Genomic DNA, 20,229 nt, shown 5'->3' with positions numbered 1-20,229 from the left:
AGTCCTATGTCCGAGTTCCTCTTAGTGTTTTTCTTGATAGGAATCTGCATGGAGAAACTGGGAAGCTGCTGAACAGAAGTGCATCGATGAGTGTGTATACAAATGAGTGTGTATGCAAACGAGGGTGCTCCAGAGGATGAAGCTCCAGCGGATTGGGGTGCCATGGAGGGATGTTGCGCAAGGTTTCGATCCATGGTGTGCGATTTTGGAATGGAGCCCGTGCTGGTGCATTTCTTGTGCCTGGTGGATCTGCTGAGGCGGGCGGGGCAATTGGATTGAGCGCAGGAGCTGGTGACGAGCACGCCATATGCCGTGGCGTTGATCAGCTTGCTCAGTGCTTGCAGTGTGCATGCTGAGGGCGCTGGGCTACCTTGAGCTTGCTGGAGAACGACAGCAACGATGCTGTTTGTTCTTTGTTATGATTTGGTTAACCCTGTTACTCATTTCTTAACCAAATAATTATGAAAACTTGTAAGAATTGAAAACTTGTATGCAAGTTTACTCAAAATATTGAATTATATAAAAGGACGCCGTCGTTGGGTTCTCGTGCTTCTGCGAAATGATTATATTTAAGACAAGATATTTAAAAAAAGTTAAAAGCTCATTGATAATTATTTTCATTCATTCATTGAAAATTTGAATCATATCAGGTGGTTCATAAGTGAAAGGATGTCTCCCAAGTCACAGTTTTTCGCGAACATGATTGATCTACAAACGAATGCTAAAATTTTCTTTCGTCCGGCCCGCCCGGCCCAGCTTTGTTTGCGCGTGACGTTTTAGATAAATTCGAACAACCTTCTGAATTCAACAATTCAGAGTGGGGTGAACTAGATTATGATACGTGTGTAACGTATTCTTGTGAATCATAGCGTGGAAAGTAAAAGGATTGAATTATCAGGGCCCCATTGTTATAGATAACACTTGGCCAATGTTCAATCGATTTGGGCAGTCGTGTGAGTTTGCCCAACCTCCTCCACAACACGTAAATTTCCTTCGAGTCTATCCAAATCCTTGAAAAGGTGACGCAAGTATGCATTGAAAACTCTTGGGTGGGGCTGGCGATTGGCCCCCTAGAACTTGGGCGATTGATCGAAGAGAAGAGGAGAGTTTCTCGTCTCTCTTGTCTGGCAATCACAAGTTGACAACACCTTCCGGATTTTTCGATTCCATTCGCAAAGCAAACAAAACAAGATATATATGGATTGCAAGAGAAAAAGTTCATACGGAAAGATCAGGGCACAAATTGGGACCGCTTTCATGTTTATGGCGCACACGTACGTTCCGTGACCAAAATTTTGACCGTTTGGGCCATACAGGAAAACGCCAAGCGATCTTAAAACACCACCCCCCTCCACAGCGGAGGAGACCCCACTCACACCCCGCCACGTGTCGGGTGAGATCTCTGTTGCTAGGGCCTCCGCCAAAGTTCATCCGGAATGGGGACCGCGCGGAGCGGCCACGTGTGCCGCGCGGGGCCGGACGATTGGGATTTGAAACTTAGAGCTGGCCACCGACACGATTCCGGGCCGGAATGCTCGCCACGTCACTAGAAATTCGGGGGGAAAGCCCGTTGGTGTTTCCTCTCCCCTCTTGTGTGTGCGTGTGTCTGTGTGACATTTTTTTTTATAGTCCAATTTCTTGGCTTGGATCATGTCATTCCGTCCCGAGCTTGGCGGGCACCAATTGCGCCATCTGTCGGTGATTGCTACGCGCGGAGCTAGCGATCGATCGATCGGATCCTTTTATTAGATAGGTAGCGTCTCTTCCCTTGCGCTCAAGGAAGATTCTATCTTTCGCTTTGGATTTTGGATTCTCGGTCGGCGCCAAGAAGTTTGTGGCATTTTCTCCACGGGATCGTCGATCGCAGCTATCTTTCCGCGGTTAGATTCTTGTTCCTCGGCTTTTCTCGCCCAGGATCTCGGCGAATTGGCAAGGGCGCCGCCAGGGTTTCTTTCTCTTTTCCTCTCTGTTCTTTCCGATGGCCAGTGGATTGAAAGCGGCAGCGACAAATCCAGGTGGTGGCGGCGGCGGCGGTGGCGATTTCGCGTCGAGCTTCTCGCGCAGCAAATGCCTCCGCGAGCGCGGCAACACTCTCTACCACGAGGCGATGGCGCAGACATCGCTGCCCGGGATTCGCAGCTCCAGGCTCCAGGACGCCATCCAATTGTACTGCCAGGCCCTCTCTCTCAGCCCGAGCGACAGCGATCGCGCGATGTGTTGCAAGAACCTAGGGCAGGCCTTTTGGGCGCGATCCAAGCACAGATTGGCGATGGTGGAGGAGAAGAATCCCCGGCAGCAGCAGCAGCAAGAGGCTTTCTTGGAATCCCTGTGCTTCGATCTTCTCAGCAGCGTCAGCTACTTCCTCGAGGCCTTGAATTTCAGCCGCCCTCCAGCCCAGCCCAAGGAATGGGTCCAGGGGATCCACTGGACGCTGGTGGATGTGGCGTGGACAGTGGATGATATCCGCGAGAGCTCGCCCATGGGCGGGCGATACAAGGGGCGATTCCTCGCGGAGCTCTGCGCGGTGTTCCAGCAAAAGGTCCCGACCAACGTCAAGCTCCAGGCCAGCGCCATCGTCCACAAGTCCTGCGCCCAGCACGGCCTCAAGAACGCCATGGCCCTCGACGCGCGATTCGCCCGCGTGCCGGTGCTGCGCGACTGCCTCTTCCACCTCTCGATCGCGCAGGCACACACGGATCCCTCCGCCGCGGCGTTTCTCGCCGAGATCGCCGCCCTCCGCGCCTCGATCGTCAAGCAAATCGATGCCTGCGAGGAGCTCCGGAGGAATTCACCGAGCTCGTCGCCCAAAACCGGCGAATTCCGGCACCAGGGCGCCGCCGCGAGCCGGCCCAATCCGGCGGAGCTGCGAAGGAATCAGAGCTACTCCGAGGAGCGATCGCAGTCGGCGCAGAGCAGGATTGGTGGGAATTTGAATTCGCCACGCGGGTGTAGTAGCTTCCGGAGCTCGCCCCCCAAGAACAGAGGCGGTGGACGCCAGCCGTCGGATCTTGCGGCGCGATCAGGGCCGTCGGATGTGGAGCGCCTGTTTAACAGCCTCCCGCCTCTCGACTTCCTGCGCTGCCTGTACGACAGGTACCCGCCCAGCCGGAGGAGGGGGGAATCTCTCTCGAATCTCGGGGATATTCGCGACGTTGGTGAGCTCAAGAGCGCGTATAGGCGGGCAATCTCGCATTACCACCCGGACCACTGTGGCTCTTGCCCTAACACCGCCAAGCACGCGGACGAGATCACCAAGTACCTCATCATAAACTTCAATGCGCTCAAGGATCTCTACTACGTGGGCTAGCAGCACAAGGTATCGGAAGGTATCGGTTTTGGGAATCTTTTGTGAGATAGAAGGCGGGAAACAAAGGACACGCACGGGACGCAGTTTCTCCAAATTAATCTATACTTAATTATGAGAAGGAGTGGGGGCATTAACCGTTTCTAATGGAGCGATCATGCTTTCCAACTGAATTGGACCGTTCGTGTCTCTAGCACACAGTAACCATATGAAAATCGAATCCACTATTCCTGGCGGGGGTAAGAAACTTGCGCGGGTAGATTGATTTTGTAAATGAAATGATCAAAGATCCAAATTGTAAATAGATCCAACACTGTTTGAAAGAAAAGGGATCAAAGGGCTGTCTATAAAATACAAACTAGAACGATGTCAAAAAAGAAATCTTTTTGCAATGCTCACATTGGCTATGTAGAAGATGTAGGCGTTGATGGCCTACACCGCTAAGATCTCTCCCAATGCTTGTGGTTCTTTCTCTCCTCGTCTCTCGATGGCTCAGTACCTTCGCCTTGCAGGACTTCGGGACCTGTGGCTTCGAGGAGAAGACCTGAGACGAGAATTCAGTAAGAAGAAAAGAGGAGTTGTACGCCCAAGAGTACCTTTTCCTGGAGCGATTGCTTCGAGAGGACTGATGCGAGGAAGGCCCGGATTTGAAAGCCCAGTCGACGCTAATGGTTTGTGTCAGCAGCTCGGCTCCGTTGAAGTTGCTAATGGCTGCCTGGGCCTCTTCCTTGTGCTCATACTCGATGAGAGCATAGCCCTGGAACAAGGAGCTCAGAACCTGGAACTCTGGAAGAAAAAAATCGTACCTTGACAAAACCAGTCCTTCGATCCAAGTTAAGGTTGAGATTCTTGATCACTCCAGCGTCGGCGAACATCTCGTGCACATCGTCTTCCTGGGCTTCTTCGTGGACGCCAGTCACCAGAATGATCCAGCCCTCGATAGCTGCGTTTCAATCCAAGTAAACGATGGGAAAGAAAGGATGAAAAAGAAAGATGAAGCGAGAGCTAGGGCTTACACTTCTGGGCGCCGTCCTTGTCGTCCGAGACAATGGTATCGAAATCCCGGGCAAACCTGTTGGAGCGATCACTGCTACCTTCGTCGCGAAACCCCCGCCCCTTGGTGTGCTTGGGCGCGCCCCCAATAATCGTAGATCTCACCCTGGGCTGCGGCGCTGGCTCCACGTCTTCCATCGCCACATCCTCGTCGAGGAGATCGTCCTCCTCCGGCTCGAAATCCACAGCATCCATGTCCGCCGTCGCCATTACCTCTTCTTTGCCCTCTCAAAACCCTAACATTTGCTTGCTAACTTATAGCCGGATATTCGTTTAGGGAAAGGGGACAGTTGGGACGAGAGCGATGGCCAAGAAACGGGCCAAGGGATCCTCGGCCGCCATCGCAGCTGTGCAATGGAAGATCGGCGACCTTGTTCTTGCCAAAGTGAAGGGATTCCCGGCGTGGCCGGCTCAGGTACGAGCGAAAATCCGTGCCGCATTTGCTCTTGCTCCACCGCGCTGTGAAAATCCTTGATTCGTGAGGAACTGATGGACGCACAGGTCAGCAGGGCAGAGGATTTCGGGCGGCAGCGCAATCCCGCCAAGGTTTTCGTGGTCTTCTTTGGAACGAAGCAAATGTAAGAGACAATGCAATGTTCTTGTGATGCTTTTCTTTTGTGAGAGGAGTAACGATTGTAGAACTTTTTTCTTTCCTTTTTTTTCCCAGCTCTTGCGAGTGATCCAACTTTCGTTCCTCATCGGTTTCTTCATTACAGACGCTTCTGCCAGCATTCGGAGATCTCAGCCTTTACTGTGGAGGCCAGAGCCGCGCTTCATGCCAGGACGCTATCGAAATGCGTCCCCTCGGATCTCAAACGAGCAGTGAAGGAGATATGCGAGGTGGCTGACGAAAGTGGAGAGCTAACAGTGACGAGGGAGCTCGATCAACCCGGGAGTGACAAAGACAATGACGTGCAGAGCTCCAGTAACGTGGACACCATCCAGGCAGCTGGTACCTTGGCTCAGTCACTGGAATCCAGGAAAGGGAATGGAGCGAACGTCCATCTTTCTAGGCCTGACAGTGGACGAGGGAAGAGAAAGAGGAGCACAGTCCAGATTGAAGAGCGAACCGATGGAAGAGACAGCCATCTGAACCAGAGAGACTGGGAGTCTTCGTGTACGAACTCGTGCAACAGCATGCTCGAAGGGGAGAACCAGGGTGTGCCGCTTGTGGACAAAGTGCTTACAAACTTCGCTTTTCACGAAGAGCTGGATTCCTTCAACAATGGTGTTCTTGAGGAGGATGAGAAGGAGAAAAGCGATCTGCAGGAACCGCAGCAACATCCTCCTAAATTCAGCTGGCTGAGACACAGCTCTAGATCGTCGACCAAGTTTCGGAGGAGAACGCTGAACTTCTCATCAATCAAAATCTGTCAAAAGAGGAAGAGGCAGATTGCGACAAAAAGATTACAGGCAAAAGTTGTAAGTGTGGCATTGTATCTTGAAGAGTCTTGATCTGTTTGTTTTCTTCCAGGTTAGCTCTAGCAGTGATAGCGATGAAGACGATGATGATCCTGATTATGCGGAGGGATTTGGTGACTCTCTGGAGAGAAAACCAGGCGAGCTGAAAACAGCAGCAGTAAAGAAACAACGAACAGGCTGGTCTGAACAAAGGAAAAGACCCGAACCGGTGGTGGAGGAGATCTCAGACAAACATCTTCCTTTGGTAAAGAGGGCCAGTGCTCGCATTATTCATGAAGGATGCTGTGACAGAAAACCCTGGCACGAACCGAGACAAAAACGATTTCCAAAGAAGCAGTGTCTCGAAGGCAGTGATTTGCAAGATTTGCAAGATTTGAAGACGTCAAACATGGGCGACAAGAGGCAATTTCCGTTGAAAGCTGAAAAGTATCGCCTACGAAGCAGTTTGACAGACAGTGAGGCACCTCTTCCTCCGTGTAAACGTCGCCAGCGAGTCTTAGAAGCGATGACAGGTGGTACTGAAGGCTCCGAAGATGAAGAAGCTGCCAAGCCAAAAGCAGGAACAACTTCGAGATCCAGTCGACTCCTGAAAAACGAAAAAGGAAGTAGCAGAGCAGACGTGCCTGTAAAAAGTTTACAGGGTCCCAAGACTTTGCGACCTGATACAACGCTAAAAAAGCTGAAGAATCAAAAGGCTCAGCTCGGATGTGAAACATCAAGGGAGGAACATTTGCCGAGGCGCACTTTGTTCAAGAGGAGGCTGGTACGGAACAATCTCGCAGTAGAAGATCACGAGCTGAGCGTGGACTACCTGAACGTAACGCACTCAGCTTCTCGGTTTTATTGCGAAGACGTCAACAGGGTCAGAGAAGCGTAAGTCATTTGCATCAGGCACACTCCTCGGTGTTGCTAATCTATCTCCTGGTTTTTGCAGATATGAAGCTGCCAAAGAGAAGAAGCAAAAGCTTGCTTCCAAGAATACCTCCGCTCCTTCAACCTCCATGAAATACTATCTTGCCGTTTCTCATTCCAAGCAGAACTTTTCGGTTCCCTCGATGCTGTATTCCAGAAAGTCTGACCCGCACCGGGAAGCTGCTCTGAGGTTGAACATGTTTTCGTTGGAGAATTCACTAACACTTATAATCTTCACGGTAAATAATCGTCCTCTTTTATTTCGCTCGGACATAATGTCAAGTGATAAACATGCAGTGCGGAGGCAGATTCGGCACAAGATGCACTTGAAGGCTTGCTGGACAATCTCTCAAGAGCCAAAGATAGTATCGGCCGTGTTACTCGTCAAGCGGTTGATTGTGCAAGGCTTGGAACCAGCGAACAGGTATTATTCTTTCTTTTCGTTACTATCATTGATCTCTGAAGCTCTCTCATTGTCATGTAGGCGATTGATATTATAGCCAGAAGGCTGGAAACGGAAAAAAGCTTTCACAGGCGCATTGACTTGTTCCTGGCAATCGACTCTATAGCGCAATGGTCACATAACCAGAAAGGTGTGAGAATGATAAAAGCTTTTTTCTTGTTTGTGTTCTTTGAAACCCGTAAACAATTTCAGGAACGGCCGCTGGAGCGTACAGTTCCTTGATACAAAATACCTTGCCCCGCCTGTTAAGTGCTGCAGCTCCTCCTGGCAACTTTGCGAGAGAGAATCGAAGGCAGTGTTTAAAGGTAACGAATCTCTATCAGGATGCCGATGTTCTGACACGAATCGTTTCCAGGTTCTCCAGCAGTGGCTGGAACGCAACGTCTTCCCAGAGTCCGTTGTCCGGCACTTCATGCGCGAGATCGAGTTTCACGACGCCGACAAGCCAGCCAACTTGAACGCCGGCCAGCGTCCGTGTAGAACCGAGCGCCCGCTCAACGATCCAATCCGGGAGATGGAAGGCATGCAAGTCGACGAATATGGCAGGTGATAGAGAAAGAGAATTTTTGAGAAAACGCGCTCACGCAGTCCTTGTCTTGTAATTGCAGCAACGCCAGCTTTCCTTTGCCGGGCCTGGCAATGCAGCGCGGCCCGGAAGACGACGAGTATAACGGTGGAAAAATTGGAGGACAGGACGAGGAGCTAGCTCCCGACCCGGCAGGACAATCCAGGTACCCCCACGTCTTGGAGCAAGTCGATGGCGAGCTCGAGATGGAAGACGTCTCGCCGGTGGTGGAGATAAACTGGGCCAGGCACTACGACGGGCACTTGTTCTACCTCCAAGCTCCGCCTTTGCCTTCGTCTCCGCCGCCGTGCACTCCTCCTCCTCCGCCGCTGCCTCCTCCGGACAGACTCGGTCAACGCTACTATAGATTTGGCTACACTACGTGAGAGGTAAGTTCTATCTCTTCTTTTTGTTTTTTCACATTGTTTTATTGTGCTTTGGTTGAATAACAGCAAACGATCATAGTCCACTTTGTTTGGATCATCTAGTCATCCATAGGATCATCTGGCGTGTCCTGTGGCTTTCTCTTGATCACTAGCACGGGGCACGTTGCATGGGTGGTACAATAGAGGCTCACGGTACCAACAAACATCCTGCACGAGAAAAGCTTGCGTGATCCCCGGAAGAACTTGGGAGTTGAGTGAGAAGAGGACTCTACCTTTGCATCGTTTTGAGACCTCTGCTGCCAAGCACTAGCATGTCCGGCTGGAGCTTGGCAGCCTCTTTGCAGATGAGCTCCTTGGGATCGCCTGCTTTGATCCAAGCTTTACAGGGGATCTTTGCAAGAAGAAGAAAAAAAATTGGAGTTCATCAAAGGTTCTTTGTGAGATCTACCTTTGCATCGTCGCAAATCCGAACGAAATGCTCCAGCAAATGCAACCCCCGCGTGAGCTCCCGCTCCTTCATGCTGTGGAAGTCACTGGCGGATTCATACACGCTGTCGAGATCGTCGTCCGGCCCTGGAGAGAAGAAACGCTAAAGATCAAACAGCGATCGAGCGAGAGAGATCTCACTGACCATCTTCGTCGGGGACCTGGATGTGGAGGATGCTAAGCTCGAAATCCTCGCGGCGATGGCCAATGGAGGAGGAGGTGGGCTTGACGAGCTTGTCGAGCACCCAGTGGAAAGCTGTGTCGCTGCTGATCGATGCGTGGGGATAGCCCTTGATCGATGAGTGACTCACAGCGATTAAGATCCTTGTCTTGGATGTGGATTGCTCCTTCTTCTCCTCTTCGTTACCGCTCGCCATGACCAAAAGACATGTGTCTAGGTGTCCATGTCTACTTTACAAACGTTCTTACTAATGTAAAATCGTTTTCCACGCGAAATCTCACCAAGAGCTCATGGAGCTTGGGCAAATGCTGTCAGTTACTATATAGGTAACTTTTTCTTGTGTAATATGAGATGCTGCCACGTAAGGAGGGATGAGAGCTCTTCTCGTTCTCAAGCCTTTGCTTTTCTCCAGCTGCCAGGTTTCTAGGTTTTGCGCCCGCGTGCCCCATTCCAGGCGATCGGCCATGGCGTCTGGGAGCTGTGCCGGATTGGCAGCCAATTCCGCGGCGACGACGTCGGCGATCGCGCTCTCCCAAAGCGCTCGCGCGATCCCAGATCATCAGGCGGCATTGTCGCCCCTGCAAGATTTCGACTCCTCTGCGAATGCAATCGTAAGTGGATCTTCTGTCTCGGCTTACCGGATGGAAATTTGTGCTCGTTTCTTACCTCTAGATCCTCGAGCCAGTCCGGGAGGGAGGTCAGGATGTGGCTATCGTGTTCGCTTCTGGCGCATTGACGCCCGCGAGCGATTACATCCCGCTTTGCCAGGAGATCCAACGCTCTTGCGAGCTCCGGATGTGGATTGCGATTGTCAATCCTCCAAATAACGTGATTTCCCAGGAGATCATCGAGCAAAGCCTGGATGGAATTCTCGAGAGGATGAAAGACCGTGGGTTTCGTCCAGGACAGCTTGCAATGGATAACATCTTCATCGCAGGCCACAGGTGCGCGATTCACTTTTTTTTTCTTATCTTTGTGATGATCTAAACGAGCTATGGTGCCTCAGCTGGGGAGCCTGGACTGGAAGAGCAGTAGCAGTGGGTCGTGCTCAAGGATTCATCCAGATTGGAAGCTGCTTCCACACGAATCCAGATAATCTGAGCCAGTATCCAAAGCCGGTTCTCACTTTGAGCGGGGAGCTGGATGGACAGATCACGTTGGGAGCGATTGCCAAGCATGCAGGAGAGATCTTCGACGTCGAGGAAGAGATGGGAAGCTTCAACACTTATGGAAGGAAGCCCGTGGTGGCCATCCCCGGCATGAACCATGCACAGGTCTCGCACGGAGTTCCAAACAAAGCTAGAGGAGACCTCGACGCCGAGATACCAATCGAGCAAGCTCGAGCTGATGTTGGGAGATTGATCGCTGCCTTCGTCACGGTACATGCTGCTCCCGAGAGCGCGAGTGCGTTGCTTGAGCTGGAAAAAGCTGTGAAGAACACACACGAGATGTGTAGGAGTTACTGGGAGGCGATAAAAGAGCAGGGATCATCCGGCGTGAAGAACTATCAGCTGGATCTCGCAAAGGTATCGCCTCAAGTTTTGAGCGAGGGCCAGGTTTCTGTGATCCAGCACGACTACGAAGACAACTTTGTCTACTCCAAGCCGTGGATCGAGCACAAGCCAGCACGCAAGGTGTTTGTCAACACGTACTTGAAGAGCCAAGACAACTTTCAGGTGGTGCGGAGCTTGTGGATCAAAATGAAGAGCAGGGAAGCGATCATCACAGCTTTTAAAGCAGCTGACGATCAAAAGGACGATGAAGCTCCATCACCGCCATCGTCCAGGATCGCTGCCGGTTTCAACGAGAGAACGTTTCAAGAGGCCTTGAAGCTGGTCCCGGAGAGAGCCCGGGCAAAGTTCCTGGACCGTGGGAGGAAGCCGAGATTTGTGGACGATCTGGTGATCTCGGACTCGGCCCCCAAGTGGATCAAGAGCGACGTAACTTTGGTCGCTGCCGAGGATGGATTTGCCGACGTTCAATCGCCAGTTCTAATCAGTCCGATGGAGATGCCGCCCAGATTCGCTGGAATGCACTACATGAAACTTCTCACCATTGCTGGAGCCATGAAGTGGATCTTCACGGACTGCTATCGTACTACGTGATAAACGTTCGCGACAAAATTAAAACCATATGATACGTGAGCCGTATCTCAGCCGCTTGTTTGAAGGGCTCATGTTCGTCCACGTGTCGACTTTTGGTCTTGACTTTCTCATCTGGTTTAAACAAATCAAAGAGAATTGGATGTGTAAGAGTGGAGAGACTGTGACCTATCCGGCCTCTCGGAGCTCAGGGATGCGATTGCTGTGAAGGTACGGTCTCTCTTTCTCGCGATCTTCGATTTCTTGTGGCCGCATTGTGGATCTGGATCTCTTATGCTCGCGATCTCGGGATTCTAGGGAATCTGCGCAAGAGTCACCGATCCTCGGCTAGACATGGCAAGAAACCGGCATTTGTTCTTGGTGCTCCTCCTCGCGGCGCTGCTGGCATGCGCGAGCTTCATCCAGGTACATTCCGAGGATGCCGACGATCTGGAAGATCTGGACGCCGAGGACGAGCCGCAGCACAAGGCCGCTGCTCACGATCTTGCCGAGGAGGGGCCCGAGGAGGAGGATTATGGATCCTGGGAGGACGAGCAGTATCCAGCCGTGGACGATAAGGACGTGGTGGTGCTCGGCAGCGGCAACTTCAGCGATTTCATCAAGAAGAACAAGTTCGTGATGGTGGAGTTTTATGCTCCGTGGTGTGGCCACTGCCAGCAGCTAGCTCCAGAGTACGCCGACGCCGCCACCAAGCTCAAAGGTGAAGTGGCTCTTGCCAAAGTAGACGCTACCGTGGAGCACGACTTGTCCCAGGAGCATGAGGTGCAAGGATTTCCAACCATCTTCTTCTTCGTGGATGGTGTGAAGCGCTCATACTCCGGGCACCGGACTGGGTAAGCGAGGTCTCTGCGTGAAAACCTTTATATTCTCGTATTCTTTTTCTTCAGGGATGAGATCATCAAGTGGATAAAGAAGAGGACCGGGCCTGCTGTTACAAATGTGGATTCTGTTTCTGATGCCGAGACGATTCTGGCAGCTGGAAGCCCAATCGCTGTCGCTTTCTTGAGCAGCTTGGAGGTAGTTTATAGTTGATCTGATGGTATCTCACTGTTTTAGTTCCCAGGGTGCTGAAGCCGAGGAGTTCGCTGCTGCTGCACGTCAAGACGATAATGTGTTGTTCTATCAAACTACGAAGGCAGAAGTTGCGGAACGATTTGAACTGAAAACGAAGAAGAGGCCAGCGGTGGTTCTTCTGAAAAAGGAGCACGAGACAACTTCTCACTTTGGTATTTGTATTTTATGTACAAGGCGATCTAACTTCTGACCTTGATTATCACAGATGGCAAGTTCGAGAAAGATGCAATCTCACAGTTCGTCTCAACAAATAAATTGCCTTTGGTTATTGTTTTTAGTGGGGAGAATTCTAGTTTGATATTTGACAACCCGATAAAGAAACAGGTATGGTGTTCAAAGTGGGATATTTAAACTTGGTACTTTTTTACTCCAGCTTCTCCTTTTTGCTGGTGGCGAAGATTTCAAATCGTTGTATCCTTCGTATCAATCTGCGGCAAAAGCATTACAAGGAAAGGTTAGTGCTTTTCATTATGTCTCTGCTCGTTCATAAAGCATCTGGTGGGACAGCTTATTTTTGTTCATGTTGACACTGCGGGAGAGGATGCGGCACAGATCACTGAGTATTTTGGTATCACCGCTGAGAAGCCGAAGGTAGGAGCTACACTAGAAATATCTTGATTTTACCAAATAATCTTTCAGGTGATGGGATTTTCTCCGGACGAGCAACGAAAGTTTATGTTGGATAAGGATATCAGCACAGATAACCTCAAGGTGGTTTTCTTTTGCCACGTCCACTTTCTGTGTACTGAACTTTCTTTTTTTCTGGCAGGCTTTTGGTGAGGACTTTCTGGCAGATAAGCTTCAGCAATTCTATAAATCTGAACCAGTACCAGAGAAGGTAATCCTATATGATTTCAGACAGTGGGCTCATCAGACAGTGCTTGTAGAATGATGGAGATGTAAAAATCGTCGTGGGTAGCAACTTCGACGAGATTGTTCTGGACGAGTCCAAGGATGTCTTGCTGGAGGTACACTGCTATATCTTAGCTTGTATATTCTACATTCTTCCTCTCGCCACGAATCCCCCTCGCAGATTTATGCTCCGTGGTGCGGGCATTGTCAAGCACTGGAGCCCATCTACAACAAGCTCGCAGCTCGGCTCCGAGAAGTCAAATCTCTGGTGATTGCCAAGATGGACGGAACAGCAAACGAACACCATAGGGCAAAGGTTCGTGTGATGTGGTCCTCTGTTCATTTCACTTCATCTCTTTTTGTTTTTCCTTACGTACACGGTTGTCGTGTTGGTGCAGTCGGATGGTTTTCCCACGCTCTTGTTTTTTCCCGCTAACAAGAAGAGCTTTGACCCGGTAAGCACGCAATTCTTTTCGTCATGAGATCTCTCTCTGAGAAAAACTCTGGCTGCGTCGCAGATCACAGTGGACGCGGACAGGAGCGTCAAAGCCTTCTACCAGTTCTTGAAGAAGAACGCCGCGATCCCATTCACGCTACCAAAATCCGAGAAGACGAAGTCTCAAGCTCCAGAGGAGGCAGCCGCCCCTCCCAAGAAGGAGGAGGTCAAGGACGAGCTCTAAAAAAATGAGAGAAGAGAAGAGATCTCACTGGAGAACGTTTTTTAAGCAAACACGAGGAGAGAAGAAAAAAAATATTGGACTGCTGTTCCCAGGATTCGTACCGGCGCCCATCGCTATCCGGGCAGGCAGGCCCATGGCCATGCCGCACTACTCCGCTGCCCGTATGACGTGGCGCGCGGCAGGGGCCGGGCAGGCAGGGCGGGCAGGCATGGGGGCCATGCATGGGCATGCGGGGATATGGAGGCCGGTGGATGAACGGCGGCGATAAGGGGAAGTAAGGGGAGCAACCAACGCGCTCGATCTTGGAGGCGGAGGAGGGGCGCTATTTCACCAAGTGGCAGCATCGCAACGAAGAAGAAGACGCACACTGCCCATCAGAGACCACACACGTAAGGGAAAGGGGCTTTGTTTTTCTTGCTTGTGGCGTGCCGCGTGCTTGTGTGATTTCTACCCTAGCGCCGAGGCGCGGGCGAGCGAGCGAGCTCTCGGCGCTCCCTGTGGCGGGCGCTGCGATTGCCGATGCCTGCGTCTCTGTGTCTCCCCCCGGATTGATTGATTGGGTTTTAGCTGAGGATGATCCTCGGCAATGCGGGAAGGGATTCTTCTTCTTGTGATTCTCGTTTCTGGATAGAAGGGAGGAGGGGGAGGAGGAGAAGGCGCTGGTGTTCCAGGGGCTGCTACTCGGTGGAGCCGGATTGAGCTTCTCCTCTCGGTGTGTGGGAAATTGCTTTCTTTTTTTTCCTTGTTATGGTTTCTTGGTCGCGCTAGGTAGAGGGTGTGTGCGTTTCCAGTGGAAGGTTTTTTCTTGGTTTTTGTCGCAGTGCCGCTCAAAGATGTTTTTTTTTTCGCTCTCGCTCATTGTTTTTGATTGTTGTGGCACTGCTGCTTATGGCGTTGTTACGTCGGCAGCCCAGCCAGCGAAGGGGCGAGAAAGCTTTGTTGTTCTTTCGGGAGAGAAGAGGGCCGAGTTTTTCTTGTTCTTTCTTTTTTGTTGTTTTTTTCGTCAGGCACAGCATTTGACTTCTCTCGGCTTGGAAAAACTGGCCACGCGCGTTTTTCTAACCTTTTTTTTCCTTCTCTCTCTCTTGTGCTTTGCAGGAAAAAAAGGATGGCGGACGTGGGAAGTCCCAGGAGCCAGGATAGCCCACACTCGGACGACGCTGGTGGCCATGGTGGCGAACGCGACAACTCCAACGTAAGGGAGCAAGACAGGTTCCTTCCCATCGCCAACATCAGCCGGATAATGAAGAAGGCGCTGCCGGCGAATGCAAAGATCGCCAAGGATGCCAAGGAGACGGTGCAAGAATGCGTCTCAGAGTTCATCAGCTTCATCACTAGCGAGTAAGTATTGCTGGAAGTTCTTTCGATCCTTTGTGGTGATACTATCTTCTTCTACTTTGCAGAGCCAGTGACAAGTGCCAAAGAGAGAAGAGGAAGACGATCAATGGCGATGACTTGCTATGGGCAATGAGCACGCTGGGCTTCGAGGAGTACTTGGAACCTTTGAAGATCTACTTGCAAAAGTACAGAGAGGTAACGGAGCTCTAGCTTTTCTTTCTTCTCGAGGCTAACAGGGTGTCATGTTTGTCACTCCAATGGCTCTTGTGGAATCAGACGGAGGTGAGAATCACTTGTTTTGTTTTGGATCTTCGAGGATGAGTTCTAAAACCTCTAAAAAAATCGCAGGGAGACAAAGGATCGGGAGTCAAGGGAGAAGGCAAGAAGGACCAGAGCATGGCTGTTCCATCTCCTGTCCAGGTGTGTTCTTGCGTAAGTTTAGCTTGTTCATCGTCACTGACGATGCGTTGTTTCGATTTTTCCAGTCGAGTATGTACACCAGCATGAGTTACTTGCCACAGCAGGTAACAACACAGTTTCCATCGCATTTGTCACGGCACTAAAGTTCTTCCATTGCTCTTCTTGTCGTGAGTGCAGGCACTCTAGAGTGAGTGGACAAAGCTATCGTAAAATTTGTATGATGGTGATACTCTCCTTGTGAGCTATAGCTAGCTTCTCAAATCAAAACAACGTCCTTTAATTCCATCTCTAATTGTTCCAAGCACGAACTCTAATATCATACATGGTTTCGCTGGAAATCTTTTGAGAGGTCTAGAATCAAAGAGAGCTAGGGTTCTTTAGTATTGTCTACTTGGTGGAATGGATATTTAACGCGTTGGGAGCTCCGGCGTCGAAGCCTCTCCAGATTGGATCGCCCATGGCTGGTGAGTGAGCGTTCTCCATTCACAAATGCGCTCTCCTGGGATGAGCTTGCATGGATTTGGATTTCTCTTTAGCGAGTCCAGGGCCCTTTGATCCAGTCGAATTTTGTGTTTTCTTTGAATGCAGCTCTTTCTTCTTCTTCGCTGCTAGGAACCAAGCTGAGTGATGCTGCCGTGCATGATTTGCGGTGCCCTCGCTTTGCGCAGCTCAAATTCGAGAGAATAAGTGTAACGGGGCGGAGTTCTCGTCCGATCAAGCGTTCCGCGCAAGTGGTCATAAGTTGTGCTGGTAGCGAATTGGCTTTGATGCTTCTTCTCTTTTCTTCTTTTTTTTTTTTGGCTGCTTGGATTCTCGATTGGAAGGAGGGGAAGAAGCTGATAGATCTTTTTGGAATGTTTGCAGGGACATACAACGCATCCACTGTTGTGGAGAAGATTGACTTTAGGAAGCTTCAGAATGGAAGGTAGTCGCTTGCTTCGTTCTGGCACGTCACAAACACCACTTTTTTCTTTTCTTCTTGCTATTTCTTCGCAGTGACATACGTGGAGTCGCTGTTGCTGGTGGAGAAGAGGCTGTTAATTTGACAGTGGACGTCGCCAAAGCGATTGGTGCTGCATTTGCGCAATGGCTGGCTGATAAGAAAAAAGAATCCACGTCCAGTGCTTTACGCGTCTCAATCGGCCACGATTCAAGAATATCTGCGAGCTCCCTCGAGGTCTGATGCCTATGTTAGTGATTCTTTCCTTTGACGACTTCTTCTTCTTGCTTTTTTTTTCTATCAAAATACGTAGCAAGCAATTGCTCAAGGCATCGGTGATACTGGCTTGGACGTTGTTTTGTACGGGTATGTGTGATTTATTTCTTAAACTCGTTGATAATCTGGCGTGTTTCTTGTAGGCTGGCATCGACCCCGGCAATGTTTAATAGCACAGTGACGGAAAGGGAGGATCTCTTATGCCCAGCTGATGGTGCTATCATGATCACAGGTAAGTAAGAGAATTTCCAAGACGTGGAATACGATTTCACGTTTCTCTCCTATTGCAGCCAGCCACCTTCCTTACAACAGGAATGGTTTCAAGTTTTTCACCAACACCGGTGGTCTTGGGAAGGCTGATATAAGCGACATCCTAAGCCGTGCTGCTCAGATACACAGCGGAAGCTCCTCGCAAGGAAACGTGACATCCAAGGACATGAAGAGAGTGAATTACATGGACCACTACGCGAGCGATCTTGTGAAAATTGTTCAAGCTGCCGGTGGAAAAGGTGGGCTTACAATTTGTGGTGTTGTGATTTTCTTATTTTTCTGTGTTTCTTAAATTTTTTTAAAAATATTTCCTTGCATGCAGAACGTCCGCTCGAAGGATTTCACATTCTTGTAGATGCAGGAAACGGTGCTGGTGGTTTCTTTGCGGTACTGATATATTTTTCACCATGCAGCTCTTGTGTCCTGACTCAAACTTTTCCAGGAGAAAGTGTTGAAGCCTCTTGGAGCAGATACGACCGGAAGTCAGTTTTTGGAGCCGGATGGTACGAAACTCTGTTTGAGAAATGAAGTTTGTACATCTGGACTTTGGCAGGCATGTTTCCGAATCATATTCCCAATCCTGAGGACAAGAAAGCAATGGAAGCCGTGACAAGTGCTGTTCTCAAGCACAAGGCGGACTTGGGGATCATATTTGACACGGATGTTGACAGGTTTCTTTATTTTCGTTTCCATCCTTGTTCTTTTGGAAGTAACTTTTGCGTATAGATCTGCTGCAGTGGACTCCAGCGGCAGAGAACTTAATCGTAATCGCTTAATTGCACTTATTTCTGCCATTGTTTTGGCCGAGGTGTGTGCAAATTGCCTTCTCACAGTTTTGGTAACAGCTTGAAAGTTTTCAAACGACAGCATCCCGGGACAACAATTGTGACCGACAGCATCACTTCAGATGGCCTCACAGAATTCATCGAGAAGAAACTGGGTATGTATTGATCAAATATGCAACGGTGTGATTGAATCTGTCCTGTTCCTTTTACAGGGGGAAAGCATCACCGGTTCAAGAGAGGATACAAAAATGTGATTGATGAAGGCATACGCTTGGTAATGACAAAGTCATGTCACACAAACTTTCAGCTCAACTAACGCAAAATGGTTGTAGAACTCGGTGGGTGAGGAGTCCCATCTAGCCATTGAGACGAGCGGGCACGGAGCATTGAAAGAAAATCGCTGGCTGGATGATGGTGCTTATTTGATGGTAAATTTGTATTCTCTCTTGGAGAAGCATTGTATGATTTCTTTTCATGTACCAGGTAAAGCTTCTTATCAAGCTTGCCGCTGGAAAAGCAGCAGGGGAGGGCGAGGGCAGTGAAGTGCTGACGAGACTGATCGAAAGTCTTGAGGAGGCAGGATTTGCAACGGAGTTCCGGCTAAAAATCAACGAGAGCCATCAAGACGTTGGCTCCAAGTGAGTCTTTTGATTTCCACTTTTTTGTGATTGTTCCTCTCTCTTTATGTGCAGAACATTTCGAGAGTATGGAGAGGAAGTTCTGCGTCGCCTGGAGGAGTCATTGTCTTCCGATAGTAATCTCACCAAGGCCCCAAAGAACTACGAAGGGGTGAGTGTTTCTCTTCCTCGTTCTGTTTCTCTTCCAAATCTCATTCACTGCTGGATGATCCAGGTGAGAGTTTCGGGACATGGAGGATGGTTTTTACTGAGGCTGTCTTTGCACGACCCTGTGCTGCCACTGAACATCGAGGTGAGTGAAAGAAATTTTAAAACAGGCACTGAAAGTTTGGATGAATCCAGGCTCCCACGAAAGACGCTGCGCAAAAGCTGGGATCGTTTGTCATGGAAGTGGTCTCTGGATTCAAGGCATTGGACGTGTCAAGCTTGCAAAAATTTCTTACATAGAAGAGATGTATAAGCACCAAACGAACTAGCATTTGCTAGGGGTTTTGCAAAGGGTTTTGCGTTATAGAATCGTTCTCTCGTCGGGGAATGTGAATGCGGAGCGAAATGGTAGCGGCGAATGATCGCTGGCTAGTCAGCTGCTTGAATGCGATGCTGGATCCCAATCTGGGAGCGAGGCGCTCTTACGGAGGCATCAAGAAAGACAGGTTTTTCTCCCCTCTCGCATGGTCATTGGAGTAAATTTGGATTCTCCTGGCAGGATATGGCATTGCTCTCGCCAGAATCACACTGAACAACGATTTCTCGCTGGGAGTGCGTCAGATATCCTTGGAACGTTTAGTTTCTTCTCTTTTCCTTGCAGCGCTTCCTTTAACGGATTTCACCTAACGTGAAGAAGCATTACTTCACCGTCTTTCCTCAAGACAAGGTAAGGTCTATTACCATTCTTCACAAAAAACCGCAAAAACCGCAACAAAGCTCGTGTTTTTCGTGTTTTTCCTAGGATTCTGTTTTTTCTATTATTGTGTCTACAGGCTACAAGACAAGGTCGAAATCCAAATTGCAACCAGACCAGTTTACGAGAGTTTCCGCACTTCAAAAGGTTTGATCGATTATGAATGGCTTTAACGCTGACAAACCTTCCTTCAGATTTTCTCCCTCCTGGCTCGTGGTCTAGTCGAAGGACAAGAGGCAGCCAGTGGATGAGGTAAATCTAAATGTTCGAATTCCAAAGTATTCAGCTTCTCTCAGGATGATGTGTTAAGATGTAGTGCTAGCCAATCGCTGCGGTCTGTTTTCGAGCCTGCTGATTCGTTTCGTAGACGTTTTGAATGGCGACGTGGTTAGAGCTAATCCCTGGAGAAAAAGCTGTGGCATTGATATTTGTTTCGTTTTCCAGGGTGGTGACGAACCAAGCGCTGAAGTCGATCCAATCAATTAGGTAAGCGTTACGATAATTACGTGATATGCAAGCGTGTTTCTGGCGACGCCGACATTGCAGGTCAATCTGGTGGACTTCTTGAAGAGATTCTCAGAAGAAGCTCCGCTTGCGTTCTTCAAGGTGGGACATGTGTAAATCAACGTGTTGTTACCAATCTGCTCTTCTCCACAGGAGCTGTCTGATCGGGAAATCTGTGCAGTGTAATAAGAAGTTGCCGATAAATTTTGTAGGAAAGAGACTATGTGGAACGTGGAACATTTAATTTCAAATCACCCTTACAATAAATATACTCAAGTCGGAGAAAAGGGTAGGGCGAACAGGATGGAGACATTGGTGTTGTCGCCACGCTACCTTCCAGCAGTAGCTGATCTTGCTAGATGTAGAGCAGTTTGTAAATCATGGGATATGGTTATTCGAGAAGTGGGCAGCTGCGCCCTAGCGCAATTGAAGCAGAAGCTGCAAACAGAAGGTGAAGAAGTTTGGGTCTTGTCCAGTATATCGGTACTTCAGAATAAGGAGCGTCCACCTATACCTCTGCCTTTGGACTTTGTCGAAAAGTTTGATGATGAATATGAGTTATGGTCGCCAGACGCTCGAATCAGGTTGCAGTTTGTTCCTTTCCCGTACTTTCGATTCAACTGTCATGCTTCCCATCAAGGTCTGGTATTTTGCAGTTCTGACAACGATAACAGCTT

The 20,229-nt window shown here is 49.7% G+C and overlaps 8 protein-coding genes across 16 annotated transcripts; 6 read left to right on the top strand and 2 right to left on the bottom strand.

Annotated features, from left to right (window-relative positions):
• Nucleotides 1-3,542: 3,542 nt before the first annotated feature.
• Nucleotides 3,543-4,600, bottom strand: LOC9656389 (RNA-binding protein Y14). Of its 3 annotated transcripts, none has more exons than XR_002992833.1 (5): nucleotides 4,321-4,600; nucleotides 4,111-4,247; nucleotides 3,901-4,061; nucleotides 3,704-3,848; nucleotides 3,543-3,617 (listed from the first exon to the last, which is right to left on the bottom strand). XR_002992833.1 is itself a non-coding variant. In XM_024678858.1 (4 exons), the coding sequence occupies exons 1-4, from the start codon at nucleotides 4,565-4,567 to the stop codon at nucleotides 3,797-3,799; spliced, it is 597 nt and encodes a 198-aa protein (XP_024534626.1). In that variant the 5' UTR covers nucleotides 4,568-4,600; the 3' UTR covers nucleotides 3,570-3,796. The 3 variants fall into 3 exon arrangements, 1 of the variants encoding a protein (XP_024534626.1); XR_002992832.1 differs by having other exon boundaries at nucleotides 3,553-3,648; XM_024678858.1 differs by having other exon boundaries at nucleotides 3,570-3,848.
• LOC9643024 (protein HUA2-LIKE 2) lies at nucleotides 4,586-7,691 on the top strand. Of its 2 annotated transcripts, none has more exons than XM_024678856.1 (9): nucleotides 4,586-4,772; nucleotides 4,859-4,935; nucleotides 5,074-5,779; nucleotides 5,832-6,652; nucleotides 6,714-6,930; nucleotides 6,989-7,115; nucleotides 7,176-7,284; nucleotides 7,369-7,459; nucleotides 7,510-7,691. In XM_024678856.1, the coding sequence occupies exons 1-6, from the start codon at nucleotides 4,662-4,664 to the stop codon at nucleotides 7,019-7,021; spliced, it is 1,965 nt and encodes a 654-aa protein (XP_024534624.1). In that variant the 5' UTR covers nucleotides 4,586-4,661; the 3' UTR covers nucleotides 7,022-7,115; nucleotides 7,176-7,284; nucleotides 7,369-7,459; nucleotides 7,510-7,691. The 2 variants fall into 2 exon arrangements, with proteins under 2 accessions (XP_024534624.1, XP_024534623.1); XM_024678855.1 differs by having other exon boundaries at nucleotides 7,347-7,459.
• Nucleotides 7,692-8,122: 431 nt separating this feature from the next.
• LOC9656388 (universal stress protein A-like protein) lies at nucleotides 8,123-9,019 on the bottom strand. The gene is made up of 4 exons (XM_002973782.2): nucleotides 8,737-9,019; nucleotides 8,554-8,678; nucleotides 8,378-8,496; nucleotides 8,123-8,312 (listed from the first exon to the last, which is right to left on the bottom strand). The coding sequence occupies exons 1-4, from the start codon at nucleotides 8,966-8,968 to the stop codon at nucleotides 8,204-8,206; spliced, it is 585 nt and encodes a 194-aa protein (XP_002973828.1). The 5' UTR covers nucleotides 8,969-9,019; the 3' UTR covers nucleotides 8,123-8,203.
• Nucleotides 9,020-9,140: 121 nt separating this feature from the next.
• LOC9656387 lies at nucleotides 9,141-11,012 on the top strand. The gene is made up of 3 exons (XM_002973976.2): nucleotides 9,141-9,383; nucleotides 9,445-9,716; nucleotides 9,779-11,012. Exons 1-3 carry the CDS (start codon nucleotides 9,144-9,146, stop codon nucleotides 10,875-10,877), a joined length of 1,611 nt encoding a protein of 536 aa, XP_002974022.2. The 5' UTR covers nucleotides 9,141-9,143; the 3' UTR covers nucleotides 10,878-11,012.
• On the top strand, nucleotides 11,013-13,574 carry LOC9656386 (protein disulfide isomerase-like 1-4). Its single transcript, XM_002973975.2, has 13 exons — nucleotides 11,013-11,084; nucleotides 11,172-11,707; nucleotides 11,762-11,891; nucleotides 11,938-12,100; nucleotides 12,154-12,272; nucleotides 12,322-12,402; nucleotides 12,456-12,539; nucleotides 12,588-12,659; nucleotides 12,718-12,786; nucleotides 12,836-12,916; nucleotides 12,982-13,116; nucleotides 13,199-13,255; nucleotides 13,319-13,574. Exons 2-13 carry the CDS (start codon nucleotides 11,208-11,210, stop codon nucleotides 13,478-13,480), a joined length of 1,653 nt encoding a protein of 550 aa, XP_002974021.2. The 5' UTR covers nucleotides 11,013-11,084; nucleotides 11,172-11,207; the 3' UTR covers nucleotides 13,481-13,574.
• A 167-nt stretch (nucleotides 13,575-13,741) lies between these two features.
• LOC9656385 (nuclear transcription factor Y subunit B-1) lies at nucleotides 13,742-15,527 on the top strand. Of its 4 annotated transcripts, XM_024678860.1 has the most exons (7): nucleotides 13,895-14,192; nucleotides 14,579-14,821; nucleotides 14,884-15,013; nucleotides 15,095-15,100; nucleotides 15,167-15,238; nucleotides 15,304-15,342; nucleotides 15,416-15,525. In XM_024678860.1, exons 2-7 carry the CDS (start codon nucleotides 14,589-14,591, stop codon nucleotides 15,422-15,424), a joined length of 489 nt encoding a protein of 162 aa, XP_024534628.1. In that variant the 5' UTR covers nucleotides 13,895-14,192; nucleotides 14,579-14,588; the 3' UTR covers nucleotides 15,425-15,525. The 4 variants fall into 4 exon arrangements, with proteins under 4 accessions (XP_002974020.1, XP_002974019.1, XP_024534627.1 ...); XM_002973974.2 differs by lacking the exon at nucleotides 13,895-14,192 and adding an exon at nucleotides 13,742-13,869 and having other exon boundaries at nucleotides 15,304-15,527; XM_002973973.2 differs by having other exon boundaries at nucleotides 13,885-14,821; nucleotides 15,416-15,527.
• Nucleotides 15,528-15,597: 70 nt separating this feature from the next.
• Nucleotides 15,598-18,645, top strand: LOC9656384 (phosphoglucomutase). 2 transcript variants are annotated; one of them, XM_024678857.1, is made up of 18 exons: nucleotides 15,598-15,702; nucleotides 15,827-15,988; nucleotides 16,103-16,163; nucleotides 16,235-16,415; nucleotides 16,492-16,544; nucleotides 16,598-16,686; nucleotides 16,745-16,963; nucleotides 17,047-17,111; nucleotides 17,167-17,227; nucleotides 17,278-17,395; nucleotides 17,451-17,532; nucleotides 17,592-17,664; nucleotides 17,722-17,783; nucleotides 17,842-17,937; nucleotides 17,993-18,147; nucleotides 18,202-18,298; nucleotides 18,362-18,439; nucleotides 18,490-18,645. In XM_024678857.1, the coding sequence occupies exons 1-18, from the start codon at nucleotides 15,696-15,698 to the stop codon at nucleotides 18,592-18,594; spliced, it is 1,764 nt and encodes a 587-aa protein (XP_024534625.1). In that variant the 5' UTR covers nucleotides 15,598-15,695; the 3' UTR covers nucleotides 18,595-18,645. The 2 variants fall into 2 exon arrangements, with proteins under 2 accessions (XP_024534625.1, XP_002974017.2); XM_002973971.2 differs by lacking the exon at nucleotides 15,827-15,988 and having other exon boundaries at nucleotides 15,605-15,702.
• Nucleotides 18,646-18,668: 23 nt separating this feature from the next.
• On the top strand, nucleotides 18,669-19,834 carry LOC112347645. 2 transcript variants are annotated; one of them, XR_002992834.1, is made up of 7 exons: nucleotides 18,669-18,800; nucleotides 18,854-18,915; nucleotides 18,978-19,021; nucleotides 19,128-19,195; nucleotides 19,243-19,300; nucleotides 19,493-19,534; nucleotides 19,595-19,834. XR_002992834.1 is itself a non-coding variant. In XM_024678861.1 (7 exons), exons 1-5 carry the CDS (start codon nucleotides 18,688-18,690, stop codon nucleotides 19,297-19,299), a joined length of 375 nt encoding a protein of 124 aa, XP_024534629.1. In that variant the 5' UTR covers nucleotides 18,669-18,687; the 3' UTR covers nucleotide 19,300; nucleotides 19,493-19,534; nucleotides 19,595-19,834. The 2 variants fall into 2 exon arrangements, 1 of the variants encoding a protein (XP_024534629.1); XM_024678861.1 differs by having other exon boundaries at nucleotides 19,097-19,195.
• The last annotated feature ends 395 nt before the right edge of the window (nucleotides 19,835-20,229 follow it).

Source organism: Selaginella moellendorffii, unplaced genomic scaffold, assembly GCF_000143415.4.
Source record: "Selaginella moellendorffii unplaced genomic scaffold, v1.0 SELMOscaffold_23, whole genome shotgun sequence".
NCBI classification, from domain to species: Eukaryota; Viridiplantae; Streptophyta; class Lycopodiopsida; order Selaginellales; family Selaginellaceae; genus Selaginella; species Selaginella moellendorffii.
The sequence above is the reverse complement of the archived record's forward strand: the minus strand, read 5'-3'. Positions and strand labels throughout refer to the sequence as shown.

Excerpts from the sequence above, each read along its gene's own strand:
- LOC9656389 (XM_024678858.1), bottom strand. The coding sequence starts at position 4,567 with ATGGCGACGGCGGACATGGATGCTGTGGATTTCGAGCCGGAGGAGGAC. Across the intron at positions 4,062-4,110 it reads GAAGGACTGGTTTTGTCAAG|GGCTATGCTCTCATCGAGTA; the intron begins GTACGATTTTTT and ends TCCTTGTTCCAG. Across the intron at positions 3,849-3,900 it reads AGCAATCGCTCCAGGAAAAG|GTCTTCTCCTCGAAGCCACA; the intron begins GTACTCTTGGGC and ends TTCTCGTCTCAG.
- LOC9643024 (XM_024678856.1), top strand. The coding sequence starts at position 4,662 with ATGGCCAAGAAACGGGCCAAGGGATCCTCGGCCGCCATCGCAGCTGTG. Across the intron at positions 6,653-6,713 it reads GTCAACAGGGTCAGAGAAGC|ATATGAAGCTGCCAAAGAGA; the intron begins GTAAGTCATTTG and ends TGGTTTTTGCAG. Across the intron at positions 6,931-6,988 it reads TAACACTTATAATCTTCACG|TGCGGAGGCAGATTCGGCAC; the intron begins GTAAATAATCGT and ends ATAAACATGCAG.
- LOC9656388 (XM_002973782.2), bottom strand. The coding sequence starts at position 8,968 with ATGGCGAGCGGTAACGAAGAGGAGAAGAAGGAGCAATCCACATCCAAG. Across the intron at positions 8,679-8,736 it reads CCAGGTCCCCGACGAAGATG|GGCCGGACGACGATCTCGAC; the intron begins GTCAGTGAGATC and ends TCTTCTCTCCAG. Across the intron at positions 8,313-8,377 it reads GGTCTCAAAACGATGCAAAG|GATGTTTGTTGGTACCGTGA; the intron begins GTAGAGTCCTCT and ends TTTCTCGTGCAG.
- LOC9656387 (XM_002973976.2), top strand. The coding sequence starts at position 9,144 with ATGAGAGCTCTTCTCGTTCTCAAGCCTTTGCTTTTCTCCAGCTGCCAG. Across the intron at positions 9,384-9,444 it reads ACTCCTCTGCGAATGCAATC|ATCCTCGAGCCAGTCCGGGA; the intron begins GTAAGTGGATCT and ends TCTTACCTCTAG. Across the intron at positions 9,717-9,778 it reads ATCTTCATCGCAGGCCACAG|CTGGGGAGCCTGGACTGGAA; the intron begins GTGCGCGATTCA and ends ATGGTGCCTCAG.
- LOC9656386 (XM_002973975.2), top strand. The coding sequence starts at position 11,208 with ATGGCAAGAAACCGGCATTTGTTCTTGGTGCTCCTCCTCGCGGCGCTG. Across the intron at positions 12,101-12,153 it reads CGAGACAACTTCTCACTTTG|ATGGCAAGTTCGAGAAAGAT; the intron begins GTATTTGTATTT and ends TGATTATCACAG. Across the intron at positions 12,540-12,587 it reads TCACCGCTGAGAAGCCGAAG|GTGATGGGATTTTCTCCGGA; the intron begins GTAGGAGCTACA and ends ATAATCTTTCAG.
- LOC9656385 (XM_002973974.2), top strand. The coding sequence starts at position 14,589 with ATGGCGGACGTGGGAAGTCCCAGGAGCCAGGATAGCCCACACTCGGAC. Across the intron at positions 14,822-14,883 it reads ATCAGCTTCATCACTAGCGA|AGCCAGTGACAAGTGCCAAA; the intron begins GTAAGTATTGCT and ends TCTACTTTGCAG. Across the intron at positions 15,239-15,303 it reads CTGTTCCATCTCCTGTCCAG|TCGAGTATGTACACCAGCAT; the intron begins GTGTGTTCTTGC and ends CGATTTTTCCAG.
- LOC9656384 (XM_024678857.1), top strand. Across the intron at positions 16,687-16,744 it reads TGGTGCTATCATGATCACAG|CCAGCCACCTTCCTTACAAC; the intron begins GTAAGTAAGAGA and ends CTCCTATTGCAG. Across the intron at positions 18,148-18,201 it reads CATCAAGACGTTGGCTCCAA|AACATTTCGAGAGTATGGAG; the intron begins GTGAGTCTTTTG and ends CTTTATGTGCAG.
- LOC112347645 (XM_024678861.1), top strand. The coding sequence starts at position 18,688 with ATGCGGAGCGAAATGGTAGCGGCGAATGATCGCTGGCTAGTCAGCTGC. Across the intron at positions 19,022-19,096 it reads CCGTCTTTCCTCAAGACAAG|GATTCTGTTTTTTCTATTAT; the intron begins GTAAGGTCTATT and ends TGTTTTTCCTAG. Across the intron at positions 19,196-19,242 it reads GAGTTTCCGCACTTCAAAAG|ATTTTCTCCCTCCTGGCTCG; the intron begins GTTTGATCGATT and ends ACCTTCCTTCAG.